The 17,391-nt window shown below is 45.6% G+C and overlaps 2 protein-coding genes across 3 annotated transcripts; both read left to right on the plus strand.

The window, feature by feature from the left end:
- Positions 1–3,223: 3,223 nt before the first annotated feature.
- Positions 3,224–8,395, plus strand: LOC124692893 (SPX domain-containing membrane protein OsI_08463). 2 transcript variants are annotated; one of them, XM_047226336.1, is made up of 12 exons: positions 3,224–3,382; positions 3,483–3,600; positions 4,984–5,052; positions 5,326–5,446; positions 5,533–5,844; positions 5,973–6,077; positions 6,175–6,629; positions 6,744–7,048; positions 7,139–7,320; positions 7,419–7,609; positions 7,709–7,842; positions 7,946–8,395. In XM_047226336.1, exons 3-12 carry the CDS (start codon positions 5,000–5,002, stop codon positions 8,182–8,184), a joined length of 2,097 nt encoding a protein of 698 aa, XP_047082292.1. In that variant the 5' UTR covers positions 3,224–3,382; positions 3,483–3,600; positions 4,984–4,999; the 3' UTR covers positions 8,185–8,395. The 2 variants fall into 2 exon arrangements, with proteins under 2 accessions (XP_047082292.1, XP_047082293.1); XM_047226337.1 differs by having other exon boundaries at positions 7,142–7,320.
- A 1,658-nt stretch (positions 8,396–10,053) lies between these two features.
- On the plus strand, positions 10,054–12,113 carry LOC124690516 (protein HOTHEAD-like). Its single transcript, XM_047223894.1, has 4 exons — positions 10,054–10,108; positions 10,196–10,843; positions 10,980–11,961; positions 12,059–12,113. The coding sequence occupies exons 1-4, from the start codon at positions 10,054–10,056 to the stop codon at positions 12,111–12,113; spliced, it is 1,740 nt and encodes a 579-aa protein (XP_047079850.1).
- The last annotated feature ends 5,278 nt before the right edge of the window (positions 12,114–17,391 follow it).

Below are 17,391 nucleotides of genomic sequence, written 5' to 3' on the forward strand. Positions count from 1 at the left end.
CTTTTATTTTGTTATATTTGCGCTGCGTCCGCACATAGGGTGCAGCGTGCGATGCTAACGGACACGCGGACCGCTGTCCGGGTGTTCGCGCGGTCACTCAAACGGTCTAAAACAGACAGTGTCCAGCGTGGACCGCTGGGTTGGAGATGCCCTAATAGTACTGGCACAATCTATCGCAATCCGCAAGTAGTGTCCTTGGATATTTGTAGAATGGCAGGGCCCAGTGAACCAATAGCTTACTAGCACGTTCAACACACTTTTGGAGATTCTCTGGAGAGAGAAAAGGGCATCAACAAAGTTTGCTAGCGACTGTGATAAACAAAATAAGAAGCGGACGGTGTGTGACTCGCCCACCTTCACTTCAGCAGCTCTCCCTAGACTGATCGGTTGCATTCTATATGGCCGAAAGCCGACGAGAGAAAACGGAATCTAGGATATTCTCCAGTTTATTCCATAACAACGTCACTGACGGTAAACACTGGTTTCCATCAGCAAGTACGGGGCGTGAAAAGGAGGTTTCTTCAAGACAACCGGAGTTGAAAGAAATAAGTCATATAATACATCCTTCCGCTAATTATAATCATGTATATGTCATTCTAATTAGTAGGTCTCAGAGCTAATAATGTGTAAGTATATGTTCTTCTATACTGATTTGATGTTCACCTATGGAAGAGATTGGAGTGTTTTGTGTGCCATGAGATTAGGTTTCATTAAGTCGATTCTTTAATCAAGAATCATTAGTTGGTATGTGTCTTATATGATATGACATTCGTGTCTAGATTTAATGTCAACAAGGGATAATTATAATTTCAGATCATATAGACCACATATTAATATTAATAGAGTCATTCTTGATCAAAGCTTTGTCTTAACGAAACCTAGTACACCCTCTATTATGAAATATAGAGGGAGTATACCAGTGTATATTTTTGTGTGATTTCCCTATCCCCCGGCAGCATAATAAAATGATTATTGCACTAGAGGATTGCTAGCGTTAACATATGCCTAATAGATCCAAATGATAACATCATATTGTATTTTTGGAAGAAAATATTAAGTAGTTTATTATGGAGTTCATTAGTTTCCCCTAAAATTGCATTATGAAGTTTAAAACATGCTAGAAGAAAAATAAGTTCAGTGGTTCAACCAAAACTTGACTAGTCAGCATACACACAAATTTAACTGTAGAAAATCACGTGCACATACGCCAATTAACCGCATATGAGGCGACTGACCTAGCTCAAATTACACATCATGTGCACACACTTGTATTTTTCAACTACATAGTCAATTGTCTATGTGTAAAATCGCTAGTCATCGACACAAAATTTGACTTTGTAGATTCCCCTCGATTTTTTTTGGCTTTGTAGTGCTATGATCATTTGGTGAACTTATTTCAAGATAGTGACTAGTACCATGCTAAGTATAGCCACTCCTTAAGATGCGTTGTTAATATAATGCACCCTCACAAAGCTTTGGTTTAAACATATCATGAAATTAGATTGAGTTTGGTTTAGGACTACAAATGTTGGGCCAAGGCTTATCCAGGTCAAAACACACTTATGAGTAAGGTACGATCAAATGGCAAAATAAGTTAACCACCTTAATTAGCCTCCTAAATTCTTGTATACTCTAACCATAGTTGAAGCATAAACTAGACCACACAGTTAGCTAGGAAAGCAAAACATAAATTAGTTTGACATTGTATCAATGACTTCTCCTTAGGTTGTTTGTGTTGTTGGTTCTTCTGGGCACTATTTTTGCCATGGGGTGGTGAAATTTTAGCGCCACACTGATGACAAGGATCACATGTGTAAGGCAGCTTTAATGTGTTGCACTCTTCAACTATTGCAGTCGATCCGGCCAATGCGAGTCTTGTTGATGTTGCCAAAATCAAAGACGACTTATCATCACCCGTGGTGGCTAACTGCACGGTTGTGCCTTGGCTTGCCTAGACATAGTGCAATGTTGTGGTGATCCAAGGACTATCTTGTCACAGGGCAAATCGATGATTATGATGTTGTCTGTGTGTGTGTGTCTTTGGTGGATCGAACTTGTAAGCATGTATTTTGTGTTTGTGTTGTATGGCCACATCGGTCGGTGGTGCAGCTAGGCTGTTGAAAGCTTAGTTTTTGCCTGTCTTTTTTTTTGTGGCGAATAGAAAACTATTTGTTTGTTTAGTTAAATGCATTGGGCCAATTCACCTCAAGTCTACCCAAAAACAAAACTCAACACCAACCCTAAGAGCTTCTCCACCGGGGCGCCCCAAATCGTAGCCGGCGGCGATTTGGGGTCCTAGTGAGAGAAAGTGCCAAGGGAGGCTATCGGGGTCGTCGGCACCAAACCCACACCACTTCCACGTTTATTTCGGAGTCCTTTTTCTATCGGGAGTGGCTATGGGGGAGTACCGGTGTGGGGGTTTGGAATTTTTTGACCGGCACTTGCTGCCGGCGACCCCCAAACGTAGCCGGTATGCGTGTTGCCGGCTACTATTTGGGGGTCATCGGTGGAGATGCTTTAATATCACACCGGCAACTAAAAGGGGTAACCTAGCCACGCTTGCGGTGTTGTACTTGTCTTATGACACTTTTTTTTACTACCTCTATTCATAAAAGGGTGTCAGAATTTTGTCTAAATTTAAATGTATACACACACTCTTTAGTATATAGATACATTCAAATTTGATAAGTCTTCAACATTCTTTTATAGATGAAGGGAGTATATAATCAATACACCTTTTTGTGTGTATTATCGAGAAAAAAAAACTAGTTCGTTTATCAAGATTTATAAATCTTGCCTACTGTTTAAATATCTGACATGCAAGGGCAATTGTTCAAGCTTGTGGTGTTGAACTTGCCTTCGGTCACTTCTTCTATATGATCAATACACCTTCCGATTCCGATGTGTATTCTCGAATGAAGAAAAAAAACTACTCTAGTTCGTTTATCAAGATTTGTGACTTACTGTAGTTACCTCACACAATACTAGGGGTAGTGAGGCGAGAGGCGTTTTTGTCCACAGCCACAGGCCACGGCCACGCTATGCCAAAAACGGGGCCGCGGGCGGGCGGGCCGTACGTGCAGATCGCACCGGCCACGTCCGCATCGCCGAACACCTCCTCCTGTCCCGGCCACATCCCCGGCGAGACCCCCTCCATGTACTCCTCCTCCGTTCTCCCTCCCCCTTCCGCCCGTCGCCGCTATAAATACCTCGCTCCTCCTCTCTCGCTCGCACCTCCCAAGCCGACCACAGATACAGCCGAACCTAGCCATTGCATTCGCAAGATACTGGTACAGATACGCCATTGCCATTGCACCTCCCTCTTCCAAATTCCAGCCGCTTCATCTCCTCGTGTCTCTGTTCGCGAGAGATCGCTGTGCCTGTATGCGTTTACGCATATCTGTTTTCTTCTTCTTCTTCTTTTGATTTTGGTGTGTCTGTAAGTTGTGTTCTGAATGCGTCGCTAATTTGTTGGTGTGCAGGCGCGATCGTGTTCTTTGATTTGTTGATGGCCATCTAAATTGTGGAGATTGTTTCGCGGAGAGGAAGGGATCAGCCGATCGAGGGAAGGGGAGGAAGGAGCCGCCAAGAACACGTCCGGTAACCAATCCATTCTAATTCAAAACAGGGACTCGTTTCGCTTTAATTCTGGATTCGCCTAAATTTCTCCTTTAAAATGGGAGTGCCTTTTTTTTCGATTGATGATTCTTTTCAAGCGAAATTTGGAACAGCTTTTTTCTGATTGATGGATAATGCCAGAATCCTTTGTCACGCTCCCGCTGTCTCGCCGAACTAGCTATTGCCCTCACTTCCTTGCCAAACTTGTTAGTGCCGGAGAACCGTCTGCATTTGGGCCATGGTTCACAAAATCATACGAGTGTTTTTTATAGATTAAAGCCACGGAGCGCCTGGCTTTAATAACTTAATATAAAGCCCAAACGTCCAGGACGAAACAAGGTCTGCGCAGGTTAGCAACTTGAGTTTACAGCACAACACAACCAAGAAGTAGCAGTTAAAGAGATACAGGCCAGTGATAAAACAAAATGGGAAAACCTAAACAGCATTCTGGGTAGTAGCTAGCCGGAGTAGCCGGAGGAGAGTAGTTGTCAGCTGTCAGCAGAGAGCTTCTTAATAAGGACCAGTATCTTGTCCATAATCGATGATGTGCCATCCTCATGAGTTGAGAGATGGTTTCTTAATTCTATTCAGGAGAAGCATGATACTGAAAGAGAGGCGGAACCACCATATTTTCCTACCCCAGTTTTATTTTCCCTAATGTGTCACCTTCAGCCTCTCTGGGTCGCTTAGTCCCATCAATTGGTCTGATAGTTCACTTTCCTATAGTACACTCACTATGTGGCCAAGTACACAACAAAAAACAAGGAAAACAACTGCACCTGGGCCTTTCTAGTACAGTGCTATGTAGATGTAGGCGATCTAGTATTGTTTCTCTTGTGAAGGCACGTGCTTTGCAAGGACCATCAGCAAAGGAGATCTGCGTGTGTGCAAAAGGAGTGCCATAGTAAAGGTACCTAGCTCTTGGGAGACCATTGAGCCATTTATTATGCGTTTCTGAATCCTAAATTGCCCTCTCCAGGGTTTTGTCTGGCTATGTCGATCACTAGACGATTCTGTGCCAGCTTGCTACGTGTCCCATCCTGTTTTGGGAGCTACCTCGAATATCTTAAGCTTTTTTCCAGACATGTTAACATTATCTTAGGTTCTCCACTTGTTAAAAGCTATGTATTTTGTCCATTTAAGCACTGACATGTCTGGCTTTGGCACTTTCTGTGTGCATTTTGTCTTAAGTTCGTTAAGATTGTTTCCTGAAAGAGACAGGTTAGCAGTGTATCTTAATTTCGTCCCGCATCTGAACCAATAATTTCACTGGTATTCTAAAGTGTTAACTGAGAAAAAATGTGCTTGAGCTGATTGGTTGTAGCCTCTGTTGTGATGCTAACAATTTGTTATATTTTGTTTCAGGTAGTAAAACGCCAAGATGGTTAATTTCGGGAAGGTCTTGGTGTCAGATCAATTGGAAGAGTGGAAAGAGTATGTTGCTATGCTACCCCGAAATTATTGAGTTCCCTTGTCAAAAAGAGAAATTATTGAGTTCCCTTGTCAAAAAGAGAAATTACTGAGTTCCCCTGTTAAAAAAAGAAATTATTGAGTTCCCTAACATTTCACTCTTATGACTGCACTGGTTAGATATGCATAAACTAGGTGTTACCGAGTATAATAAAAAAAACTTGGAATCATTAAGTTATTATAAGCTTCTCCGGTGATCATTTGTAATCTTATTACTTCTTTGTTAACTATTTCCAGATACTACATTAATTACAAAATGATGAAGAAAAAGTTAAAACATTATGTCCAGCAGACCCAAAATGGTGGAAGAAATCATGAACAGGTTCTTAAAGAGTTCTCAAGAATGCTTGACGATCAGGTAAAACGGAGCTGAGTTGCTGATGTATTCTTTTAACCACCAATTTTTATTCTTAAAGAGTGCTAATGTAAAGTATTTCGTTGCAGATTGAAAAGGTTGTGCTCTTTCTCTTGAAACAGCAAGGCCATCTTGCTAGCAGGATCGAAAAATTGGGAGAACAGCGTGCTATGCTCACAGAACAGTCTGATATATCCCAGGTTTCTCAAGTGCGAGACGCTTATCGTCAAGTCGGGCTTGATCTTGTGAAGCTCCTTAGATTTGTTGATATGAATGCTACTGGAATCCGGAAGATACTTAAGAAGTTTGATAAACGCTTCGGCTATAGATTTACAGACTATTATGTCTCAACTCGTGCGAATCATCCTTATTCTCAGCTTCAGCCGATCTTCAAACAAGTGGTAATTTCACTTTATTGCATATTCAATTCATAAGTGGGGCTTTAGTGATTTGTTTTTTGATGGTAGATATCCTTGAGTCTGTGTATCCTTCATCATCTTTTGCACTCATGATGAAGTTCTGAATGCAGGGTATTGTAGCTGTTGCTGGTGCTCTGACACGAAACCTTGCATCTCTGCAAAATCATCATGGAAGCTATACGTCAATCTATGACCATCCATCAATTACCTTGAAGGTCTATTTATGGGTATTCTGTTGGTTCCATAGTCAGACAAGACAATTCCCATATGCTCTAACAAAGGGAAATCTGTACTCGTTTTCTGTATATGCAGGATCCTGTCATAGAACAAATAAATCATTCAGTACAAAAACTCACGAACTCCACAACCTTCCTGAAATTCCTAGGGCAACACGCACTCATTGTTCCAGAAGATGTGCAAACTAGCTCAGACGATCTTGTTGATGACCAGAGCTACCATTTCATGTCGCTGATGCTCAACCTAGTGAACACATTCCTCTACATGGTAAACACATATATCATCGTTCCGACCGCAGATGACTATTCGGTGAGCCTTGGCGCAGCGGCAACCGTCTGCGGTGTGGTCATCGGGTCGATGGCAGTTGCCCAAGTGTTCTCCTCGGTTTATTTTAGTGCCTGGTCAAATAAGTCGTACTTCAGACCCCTTGTATTCAGCAGCATCATGCTGTTTTCAGGGAACCTGCTGTATGCTTTGGCGTATGATTTCAATTCCATAACTGTTCTCATTCTTGGCCGGCTACTCTGCGGGTACAGACTTTTTAATTCTCTAATTTACTTGTGTCATGTTCAGTTTCTGCTTTGATTGGGTGCAAATTCTTAAAATGTTTGTCTGATCGGTCACATTGTCAACATGATATTCAGGCTGGGTTCTGCCAGAGCTGTGAACCGTCGGTATATCAGCGACTGTGTGCCTCTGAAAATCAGGCTGAAGGCCTCTGCAGGGTTCGTTAGTGCTAGTGCACTTGGAATGGCATGCGGTCCTGGGCTTGCTGGTTTGCTGCAGACAGAGTTCAAGATCTACGGTGTCACCTTTAATCAGAACACCTTGCCCGGGTGGGTCATGTGCCTTGCTTGGGTTGTTAACTTGATTTGGCTGTGGATTTCATTCAAAGAGCCAGATCACATTGCTAAAGAGAACGCAGCCAACACACAGTCATCTGATTCCAGTAAACTTTCTCCTATGCATCGTTTAAAAAACGTTATGGTCACAAAACTTTTGTTCTGGACACGGTTACTAAGATAATTCTTTGTCATAGCAGACCATCGACGAAGTGACAATTTAGAGGATGGTCTAGCACAACCTTTACTCACGGAGGAGAAGGAGAGACAGGATGAAAATGTCAAGGATGATGACGACAAGGAGGAAGACCGTAAAGAATGTCATAAGCCAGCAACATCTCTTGCCGCAGCATACAGATTGCTCACGCCCTCTGTTAAGGTTTCCTCCTCTCCCCAACGAATCTCATCTTTCTTTTGTTGGCTGTACCAGCTTCTTATGCACTGGCTTACAAACATATGCTCTTCACACCATACCAGGTTCAGTTATTGATCTACTTCATGCTCAAGTTTACAATGGAAATTCTACTCTCAGAGTCGAGTGTTGTCACTTCGTTCTATTTTAACTGGTCCACGGGTAGTGTGGCCATCTTTCTAGCAGTTCTTGGGCTGACAGTTCTTCCGGTCAATATCATCGTGGGAAGCTACGTTACCAACTTGTTTGAAGACAGGTAACTCGTACGCTCTTTACACTGGACGTGCTAGAGCAGTTCCCGTGTCTTGCCAACTGTAATTCTCATCATCTTCCATCCCCTTTCTTTTTCCTGAAGGCAAATTTTGGTGGCGTCTGAAATCATGGTCCTGATCGGCATCGCCGCGAGCTTCCATTTCACCTCAAGCTACTCCGTTCCACAATACGTCACGTCGGCTATCATCACGTTTGTGTTCGCCGAGGTGCTGGAAGGTAAGAACCAAACGATTTACCGCCGGAGCAAACTCTGAAGCACGTGTGAAAAATGTCTTTTCTGAAACTGCATTGCATTTCTGATCTTCTCTGGACATCGCAGGGGTCAACCTGTCCCTTCTTTCCCGGGTGATGTCGTCGAGGCTTTCCCGGGGTACCTACAACGGCGGGCTCCTCTCGACGGAGGCCGGGACGCTGGCCCGGGTCACCGCGGACGTGACGATCACAGCGGCGGGGTATCTGGGGCAGAGCCAGCTCCTGAACGCCACCCTGGTCCCGTCCTTGGTCATCTGCCTAGCCTCCATCGCCGCGACGTTCGGCACTTACAACAGCCTGTACTGAGAAACAACTCCCTCGATGAAACATGGATCGACGGCAAGCTGCTGTCTGAAGCTTTTGCGGTGACGCTGTAAATGTTAGCTCCGTCACTGCTAGTGCTAGATGCTGCGTCCCAAAGTGTTGTATGGAAATGGAAGCTAAACGAGCTGCCAAATGTCCTACTGTAGCAAATACACTTGAAATAATAAAGTGACATGGCCCTTTATGCAACAAACGCTAAGAATGATTTTCCTCCAAAAAAAGATAAGAATGGAAGGATTTTCTCCTATTTGGTGTAAGTGGATTGAGGATTATGTGTTCGCCGGAAGTGTGGCAGAAAAAAAGGGCAAATGATGATATCGGCAGCTACTTTCACACAAAGAAAGGTCTTTGCCAAAGCGGCCCCCTTTCACCAATTTTGTTCAATGTTGTTGCGGATATGCTTGTGGTACTTATTGAACGGGCAAAACTGGATGGTCAAATTACTGGGGTTGTGCCACATCTTGTTGACGATTGTTTATCCATCTTACAGTATGCGATGACACCATTATTTCACGAATCATGATTTAGAAAAGGCGAAGAAACTAAAGTTTAGGCTTCGGCTCTAAGTTTATTCCTAAGTTTCTTCCTCACCGTCACCTTCTCCGCCGCGACCAGCCGCGGTGTCACCGGCTCCGGCTCGGTGGTCCCTCCTCTGCCTCCTCTCTACATTATTTTAGGGTGTGCATGAAGGAAGAAGTGGAACCGTGAGAAGGTAAGGTGGGGAGTGGATAAGAAGGCCCATAGCGCGAATCTTGGCGCACTTATCTGACGGTGGTGGATTTGACTGAGCCCTAAGCTAAATCTCAGCTAGTGAGAATTAGCAAAACTGCTATAATATACTCCATCAATTCTGATATAGTCTGCATTCTAGAAAAAAAAATAGTACTCCCTCCTTACCAATATGTAGTGCGTATAAGAATTGTTAAAAGTCAAACGATGTAATGTTTGACCAAATATGTAGCAAAATATAACAATGTCCAAAATACCAAATCAATACCATTAGATTCCTCGTGATGTATATTTTCATATTGTATATATTTTGTATGGTATTTGTTGATAATTTTCTCAAAAAACTTGGTCAAACTTAACATCATTTGACTTTTTAAAATTCTTATATGCACTACATTGTGGCAAGGAGAGAATATTGCATTTATTAATACTACTTAGATATGCGAACAACCAATCCAAACTACATAGAAAATAACAACGTCAAATAAAAAGAGCAAAACCACTCCGTTTTCATTGTTATTGTTGATTAAAAGTTAGAATGTAAACTATTTCTGAAAAAGTTGGCTAGAATGTAGACTATTTCAGATCGGGGAGAGTATGTGTAAACCACATGTGTATTATATTACGAATATACTTCTCGAGAAAGTTTTGAACACATGATTCACAAGTTCTCTATCTAAATATTTGAAACAACATTCTCTAATCAATGTTTAAAAACCAAAGAACATTACAAGTCATGAACCAAAAAGAACCAGGAATGTAGATAATTACTCACCCGTCAAACCTAAATAACCGTATGTTCGAAAAATTAGTAAATAACCGTAGAGTTGCATAATTCAGTTAACTAATAAAGCCATATACACACATTGTCGCGGTCTCAAAGAGGGAGTAGCGTATTTGAGCTATACATTCTCCAGAGCGCCCAACAGAAACAGCAGACAAGCACGGGACGGAACGAATTATCATTGCCGAACCCGTGGAAGAATTTCGGTTGACACAAAGGCTGCGCAGCAGCAGCACCAAGAGCGGAGCCATGAAGCAACGGTTTCTTTTGGTCGCTTCGTCAGTATATAAGCACACCTGGCTCTGCAAGCCAGCCACATCAAAACACAAGTCAAAGCAATGGCGTTCTTCATCCTCACGGGCTTGTTCGTGCTCCTATCCGTCTCCCAGCAAGGTGATCAATCTTCTTGCTCTTTAATTAGCATTCGCATTATGAGGTGTTACTGATTCTTGCAATTATGTGTGTGTGTTTGTGTGACAGCCTTGGGCCAGAACTACACGTTCATGAGGGAGGCGACGCACGCGCCGCCGGTGGCGTACTACGACTACATCGTCATCGGCGGCGGCACGGCGGGCTGCCCGCTGGCGGCGACGCTGTCGAGGCGGTACCGCGTGCTGGTGCTGGAGCGCGGCGGCTCCCCGTACGACGACGACCGCGTGCTGAACATGGCGCACTTCGCGGACGTGCTGTCGGACACGTCGGCGTCGTCGCCGTCGCAGCGGTTCGTGTCGGAGGAGGGCGTGATCAACTCGCGGCCCCGGGTGCTGGGCGGCGGCAGCTGCCTCAACGCGGGCTTCTTCTCGCGCGCCGGCGCCGGGTACGTGCGGGCCGCCGGGTGGGACGCCAGGGAGGTGCTGAGCGCGTACAGGTGGGTGGAGGACGTGGTGGCGTTCCAGCCGGAGCTGGGGCCATGGCAGGCGGCGGTGCGGAGGGGGCTGCTGGAGACCGGCGTGGTGCCAGACAACGGGTTCACGTACGACCACATCCCCGGCACCAAGGTCGGCGGCTCCATCTTCGACCCGGAGGGCCGGCGCCACACGGCGGCCGACCTGCTCCGGTACTCCCGCCCCGAAGGGATCGACGTGCTTCTCCGGGCTAGAGTCGCCAGGATCTTGTTCAGTTACAAAGGTAATCTTGTTTAAAGATGGCAGTGCCAACTGACCGTTAAGTCCGTTAACGGTATGGTCGTGCACTATTTTCGTGGCGCGAAAATTTTGATCGACGAGTTCGGACGCCAACAGCAGCAAGATTTCTGTGATTGCAGGGACCAAGCCCGTGGCGCGCGGCGTGGTGTACCGCGACTCGCAGGGCATCATCCACGTCGCGTACCTCAACCAGGGCGACGCCAACGAGATCATCCTCTCGGCGGGGGCGCTGGGCAGCCCGCAGCTGCTGATGCTGAGCGGCGTTGGCCCCGCCGACCACCTCCGCTCCTACGGCCTCGACGTGGTGGTCGACAACTCCGAGGTCGGGCAGGGCATGTCCGACAACCCCATGAACGCCATCTTCGTGCCGTCGCCATCCCCGGTCGAGCTCTCGCTCATCCAGGTCGTCGGCATCACCAGGTTCGGCAGCTACATCGAGGGCGCCAGCGGGGCCGACTGGACCACCCGCACGGCCTCCACCAGTACCGGCACGCCGGAGCGCAGCTTCGGCATGTTCTCCCCGCAGACGGGGCAGCTCTCGACGGTGCCGCCGAAGCAGCGCACGCCGGAGGCCATCGCGCGCGCCGTGGAGGCCATGAGCCGGGTGCCCGACGCGGCCATGCGCGGCGGGTTCATCCTGGAGAAGGTGCTCGGCCCGCAGTCCGCGGGAAGCCTCGCGCTCCGCAACCTGGACCCCGACGACAACCCCGTCGTCAGCTTCAACTACTTCGCCCACCCGGACGACCTCCGCCGCTGCGTCGCCGGCATCGAGGAGATCGAGCGGGTCATCCGCTCCAGGGCGTTCGCGCGGTTCGCCTACCCCAACTTCGCCTTCCCGGCGATGCTCAACGTCACGGCGGAGTTCCCCGTCAACCTGATGCGTGCCAACGTGCGCGGCGGCAGCGACCCCGCGGCGCTCGAGCGCTTCTGCAGGGACACCGTCATGACCATCTGGCACTACCACGGCGGCTGCCAGGTCGGAAGAGTTGTGGACCGCGACTACCGCGTCCTCGGCATTGATGCGCTGCGCGTCATCGACGGCTCCACCTTCAATGCCTCGCCGGGGACTAACCCGCAGGCCACCGTCATGATGCTCGGCAGGTACCATTCTCCCTTAATATTCTTCCTAATTTTGAACAACCACCATGGATCAACTGATCATATATGTGAGCCTGTGTTTGTGTCTGTAATATGACAGGTACATGGGAGTCAAAATCCAAAAGGAGAGGATGCTGAACGAAGGATCAGGGTGAAAACTGTAGACACTAGCCAACATGCGTGTTGCAATTGCAGTTTTCTTCCAGCATTCTTTTAGTGATCACCCTGCAGCCCGGAAATAGTAATTGTAATACTCCTAGGTGAAATTCTATTATCAACTATGCTATGAAAGCATATGCTTCACTCTGTAGCCCGGAAATAGTAATTGTAATAGGTGAAATTCTATTATCAACTATGCTATGAAAGCATATGCTTCACTCTGTTGTTACAACGTTTGTGGTTAAATATAGCACTGGCTGTTTTTTTAGTTTGACATAAGTTGATTTTTCTTTGAATTACAAGATGATACATGGACATTTGATTGCTTCTTGTGTCAAAAAAGTTCTAATTCTTACATGTAATTTGTAATGAACATACTTATTATTTACATGCAATTTGCAATGTATATACATGTAATTTATATGTATATATGTGTCAACAAGGCATGGAATTGCATATAAATTACTTAGCTCTCTGTCCACCTTCTATCTCTGCACACTTAAGCTAGCTGATGGAGCTATTGGAATCGTGGATAAAGCTAGGAGAATTGGCGTTTGGGGCAAACTAGAGAATTCCAATAAACCTAAATGCTTAGCTGCATGGGACCTTGTCTGTAGGCCAAAATCCAAAGGGGGCTTGCTATCCCAAATCTAGCTGCCCACAATGAGGCCCTGCTTATCATATTCTTACATAAATTCTTCAATAAGGAAAACATTCCTTGGGTCCATTTGATTTGGATGAGTTATAACAACTCTTCTCAACAAAGCAGCAACATCTCTAGCTCCTTTTGGTGGAGAGACATTGTCAAACTCTGCTCAAAGTTTAAAAGCATTGCCTCTTGCTCCATTGCTTCCGGTGATATTGCACTCTTTTGGAGCGATAATTGGACTTCAGATCTCCCAATGATAAGGTTCACAAGGCTCCATTCCTTTGCTATTAACAAACTTGCCTCAGTGAAGAACATCCTTGACCCGAGTGACCCCATTGATGCTTTCCACCTTCCTTTATCAAACCAAGTTTTTGAGGAATTCCATGAATTTAACCACCTCATCGAACAAACAAGGTCTGCTCGGAATGCGGATGGTAATGACATTTGGTGGGAACAAACAAGGTCTGCTTGGAATTCCATGAGTTTCAATCTTGCACTTCATTATTTAGTTTTGTTTTCTAAAAAAATAAAGTGGGGTTTGCACTTTTTGAACTAAGTTGGAGGTGTACTTGCTAGAAATTTTAAAAAACAAGTGGCACAATCAATCTACCATGCATGCAATAGACAAGAAATATTTGAGTGTTGATTTGAAAAGCACTCGACTGTCAAATATCAAAAGTGTAAATATACTCGCCATATAATCCACTTATGCAAGTATGTGTCTAATTTATTGCCAACAAGATGGGAACACGACCAACTTGAAGAATGTTTGTATATCTAGCAAAAGAGAATGATTTAAGAGAACCAACCTACGATTCGATGGTTAGGAGGTCAGTTGTACCCATCCCATCAATGATCAAACTCATCCCATCAATGATCAAACTCAAATTTAATGTTTTGGTATCTCATAAAGGCGGAATAATCTTTCAGTGAGAGGCGACATTATTCCCGTCGATAACACAAGGTATTTTTACTGACATTGTCAATCTCAAGACCAGTCAGTTATATCTATCTGAGTTGCTCATACGGGTAGGATCTATGTGTGTGTGCTCATAGGGATAAGTGTATATACGTATTTGTGAGCATCCGTGTTTGCACTATGTTTCTAAAAAATGACTTAACGATTATTTGTACGGCGAAAGAAGATATAAATTTGTGTGGGCCTATATATGTTTCAATCAAATGAGGTTGCATAATAATTTGATTTTGAAAAATACAAATATCGTTAGTCTTGCAATTTATTATTTAGTTTTGTTTTCTCTAAAAGTGCAGTTTGCACATTTTAAGTAAATTGAAGATGTACTTGTGATTGATCCATGCTTAGTAAAATCTCAACGGACTGAGAATTAGCAAAATGGGAACTTGAAACTTGAAAGTTCGGAAATGGTAAACCTAGAGGGGGGGTGAATAGATTTCTACAAATTTTAATTCTTTCTTTGCAATATTAGGCTTTGCAGAATATAAAGGTGAGCCTAATGCAAACTAGGTGAGGCACCCTATATGATGATACAAGTAACTCAAGCACGAAGGATCTCACAGGCAGTTATATCACAAGTAAGGAGTTCGGTTAGAAAATAACTGATAGCACGCGGAGACGAGGGTTTATTCTCGTGTTCCCTTCCTTTGCAGAAGGTACGTCACATTTGAAGGGGTGGAGGTCCCATGAAGGATTCCCCAACGCCACGAAGACTCACCCTATTCTCCGGAGCCTATCCCAAGAAGGAATAGCTCACTCACTTGTGGTAGACTTTGAGATAGCCTCCAAACCTTCACAATCTTGTCAGGAGCAAATCCACAGTCCGGATGCTTCTGGACCTCTTTTGCCCACCTAGGGTTTCCAACGAACCCTAGAGAGCAAGTATCTTGATGAATATAAGGGGGAACAAGATTTGGCTTGGTAGAACGGTAGATACGGGCCTCCTCTATCTTTCCTCCGAAGGGATTTGAGTTTGGGTGGAGGAGGAGGGAGATCTGAGACTTTTGGTGTTTCTAACAATGGAGTATGAGAGAGAGCTCAAGAACAACTTGTAGTGTAGTGCCTAACTGTTCAGAGGTAGGAGAAGGGGTATTTATAGTGTCACTTGAAATCTGGCCGTTGTGACTTATCCACCGCAGCAATTCTTCGAGAAACCCGGTCAACCGGGCCTGGGACCGGGACGTCCGGCGCAGGGGCCGGTCAGACTGGGCCAGGGACCAGGCCTTCCGGTCCAGACCAGAGCTGGGACCGGGACTTGACCGGGGCAACTCTTTGTCATACAGAACATGCCTCTGGTTGGCACCGGAGCAGAAGCCGGTTGGCGCCTGGGAGTCCGGTCCACAGCCCGGTCCGACCGGGCGGATGACCGGACCAGGCCTGTCCAGACCGGGTCTGTAACCGGGCCATGACCGGGACGCATCTGTGTCATACAGAACATGGCCCCGGTTGGCACCAGTCCAGGGGCCGGTCGGTGCCGGGATGGCCGGTGCCAGGGCCGGTCTGACCGGGCCTATGACCGGCCAGGTGTTGAGGAGACCTTCTTCATTTTTATCAAAGTGGGGGGTCTCCCTTTACCTTCTTGTTCCATTGATACACCAATATGCCTATTTGGATAATACCTGGGAATAATCTCATAGACATGTATTAGACCAAATACTCTAGCAAGGTGTCATTGTTACGAAAATAATGGATAAGGCTAAAATACCCTTACAATCTCCCCCTTTTTGGTACACGATGACAAACCAAGCTAGAGTCACATATAGATATTATGATAAGCTTAAACCTTGATTCCATATAATGTGTGCACTTGGAGAATTTGTGTTTTAATGCAAAGTGCACCATTTGTGGAATATGAGAAGCTCCCTCAATATCTTTAGGAAACAAGCATGGTATGGACATGTATATATCAAGATATATAAGCATAAAGTATAATCATCCTAACATAGAGATTAAGCATACAAATACTTGTCCAGACACGAATTATTCAAAGTAGCAAATGGTTCTTGAGATGAAAAGCAAGCAAATAGGCACAAGCCAAATAAGAAGCAAATAAAGTATCAGCATGGCTTGTGCAACCAAGGAACCCCGTGATCCTAAACTCTACTCTCTTCTCCCCTTTGGCATCGGAACACCAAAAAGACGAAGAAAAAAAGTAGGGATGCTAACGCTCCCATCAATAGAACTCTGTCCCAGCGGGTGGAGAGCCGCCATCACCATCCTCATCATCATCAGCATCATACTCTTCATTGTCTTCATCATCATCATCTTCTCCATATCCAGCAACATCAGGATCCTGAGCAGATCTAGGAGGAAGACCACCATGAGCATACATGGAGAGATCAAAGTTCTGGAGCATCTCATCATCAATGGGAGGCATTTCCCAAGTTGGTGCAATCACAGGCTCTATCTTAGGTCCAGGAGGAGGAACAAGGTTATTTCTTGCAGCCGTGAACTCATTTTGGCGCCTCCTAGTCTCCTGGTTCAAGGCAAGGCTTTGATGAGCAACATCATTGGTATTCCTGCACATCTGCCACAGGCTGGTCAAGCAGCGAGAGGCGACGCGCTTGGGGCGCCTAGAGTAGCTGGAGCTTGCAGGGTCATGCCTTTTCTTGGACCGGCGCTCAGAAGGCATCATGGTTGGGTCTTCCGGTATATCTCCTTGTTGAGGAATCTTGAACGGTTCCATCTTGATCAGTTGATCTTTCTTATTATGGGGAGATGGCACAACCTTATTGATGAGTTTCTGAATGTACTGAGCATAATTTGGAGTCATCCTGTCGTGAACAGAGCGCCTCAGTTCACAGTAGAGGAGGTCACAGCCATCAATAGTCTTCACATTTTCAGGACGGTAGTAGTACATCAATTAAGATGGTAGGCACGACATTCACTTGTATCTCCTGACTTGCTGATGAGATTCTCACGGAATAGCTTGGCAAGCACGAGATAGGAGTAGTACATTCCGGAGATAGTGGGAGGACCAGCTGTGGGTTCCTGAGGATAGCAGAAAGCAATGTCCCTCCTGAGAGTGAATCTTGAAACCATGAGCACGGCCACCACCAAATCCCATGGCCTCACAGAAGTCAAGGTAGTTGCAAGTGTACTTCTCTTGTCCTGTCATCCAAGTCATTGTGCGAGCGGGATCATCATGAAAGAACACGGTGCAGTGGAATTGACGCACAAGGATTGGGCAATAGTACCCAACACCTTTTCCATCACCAGGCTTCAAGCACACAAGATCAAACAACCCCATCTTTTGCAAGGTATCAACCACAAAGCGGTACTCGGTGGCTTGATGCATGGTAAGAACTTCCTTGTTGATGGCCTTGGGCATCAAAATGACACCATTCTTCATACACTCTTGACACTACAAGAAAAGTTGCCATGGCCGACGAAGTTGAAGTCGCGCCGTGGTTGCTGGTGTACCATGGCCGACGATTTTGGTCCCTCCGTGGTGCATGTCAAAACTTTTTTTCTCGTTTTTGAGGCCACCTAGCCCGACGAAAGCGGCCAAAACGTCGCGTATGGTGGCCCGGGACGTGGTGCATCGCGAATTCTCGGGTTCGCCGGCCGAGTCAACGCAAATCCGCACCGCCGAGGGATGTAGGGCCCGGATGGCAGCCTCTCCGGCATTGTTTTTTCTCGATCGCGC

Source organism: Lolium rigidum, chromosome 2 (genome assembly GCF_022539505.1).
Source record: "Lolium rigidum isolate FL_2022 chromosome 2, APGP_CSIRO_Lrig_0.1, whole genome shotgun sequence".
NCBI lineage: Eukaryota > Viridiplantae > Streptophyta > Magnoliopsida > Poales > Poaceae > Lolium > Lolium rigidum.

Coding starts and splice junctions, on each gene's coding strand:
- LOC124692893 (XM_047226336.1), top strand. CDS start 5,000: ATGGTTAATTTCGGGAAGGTCTTGGTGTCAGATCAATTGGAAGAGTGG. Junction 6,630..6,743: donor CTTGGCCGGCTACTCTGCGG/GTACAGACTTTT, acceptor CATGATATTCAG/GCTGGGTTCTGCCAGAGCTG. Junction 7,321..7,418: donor TGCTCACGCCCTCTGTTAAG/GTTTCCTCCTCT, acceptor ACACCATACCAG/GTTCAGTTATTGATCTACTT.
- LOC124690516 (XM_047223894.1), top strand. CDS start 10,054: ATGGCGTTCTTCATCCTCACGGGCTTGTTCGTGCTCCTATCCGTCTCC. Junction 10,109..10,195: donor CCTATCCGTCTCCCAGCAAG/GTGATCAATCTT, acceptor TTTGTGTGACAG/CCTTGGGCCAGAACTACACG. Junction 10,844..10,979: donor GATCTTGTTCAGTTACAAAG/GTAATCTTGTTT, acceptor CTGTGATTGCAG/GGACCAAGCCCGTGGCGCGC.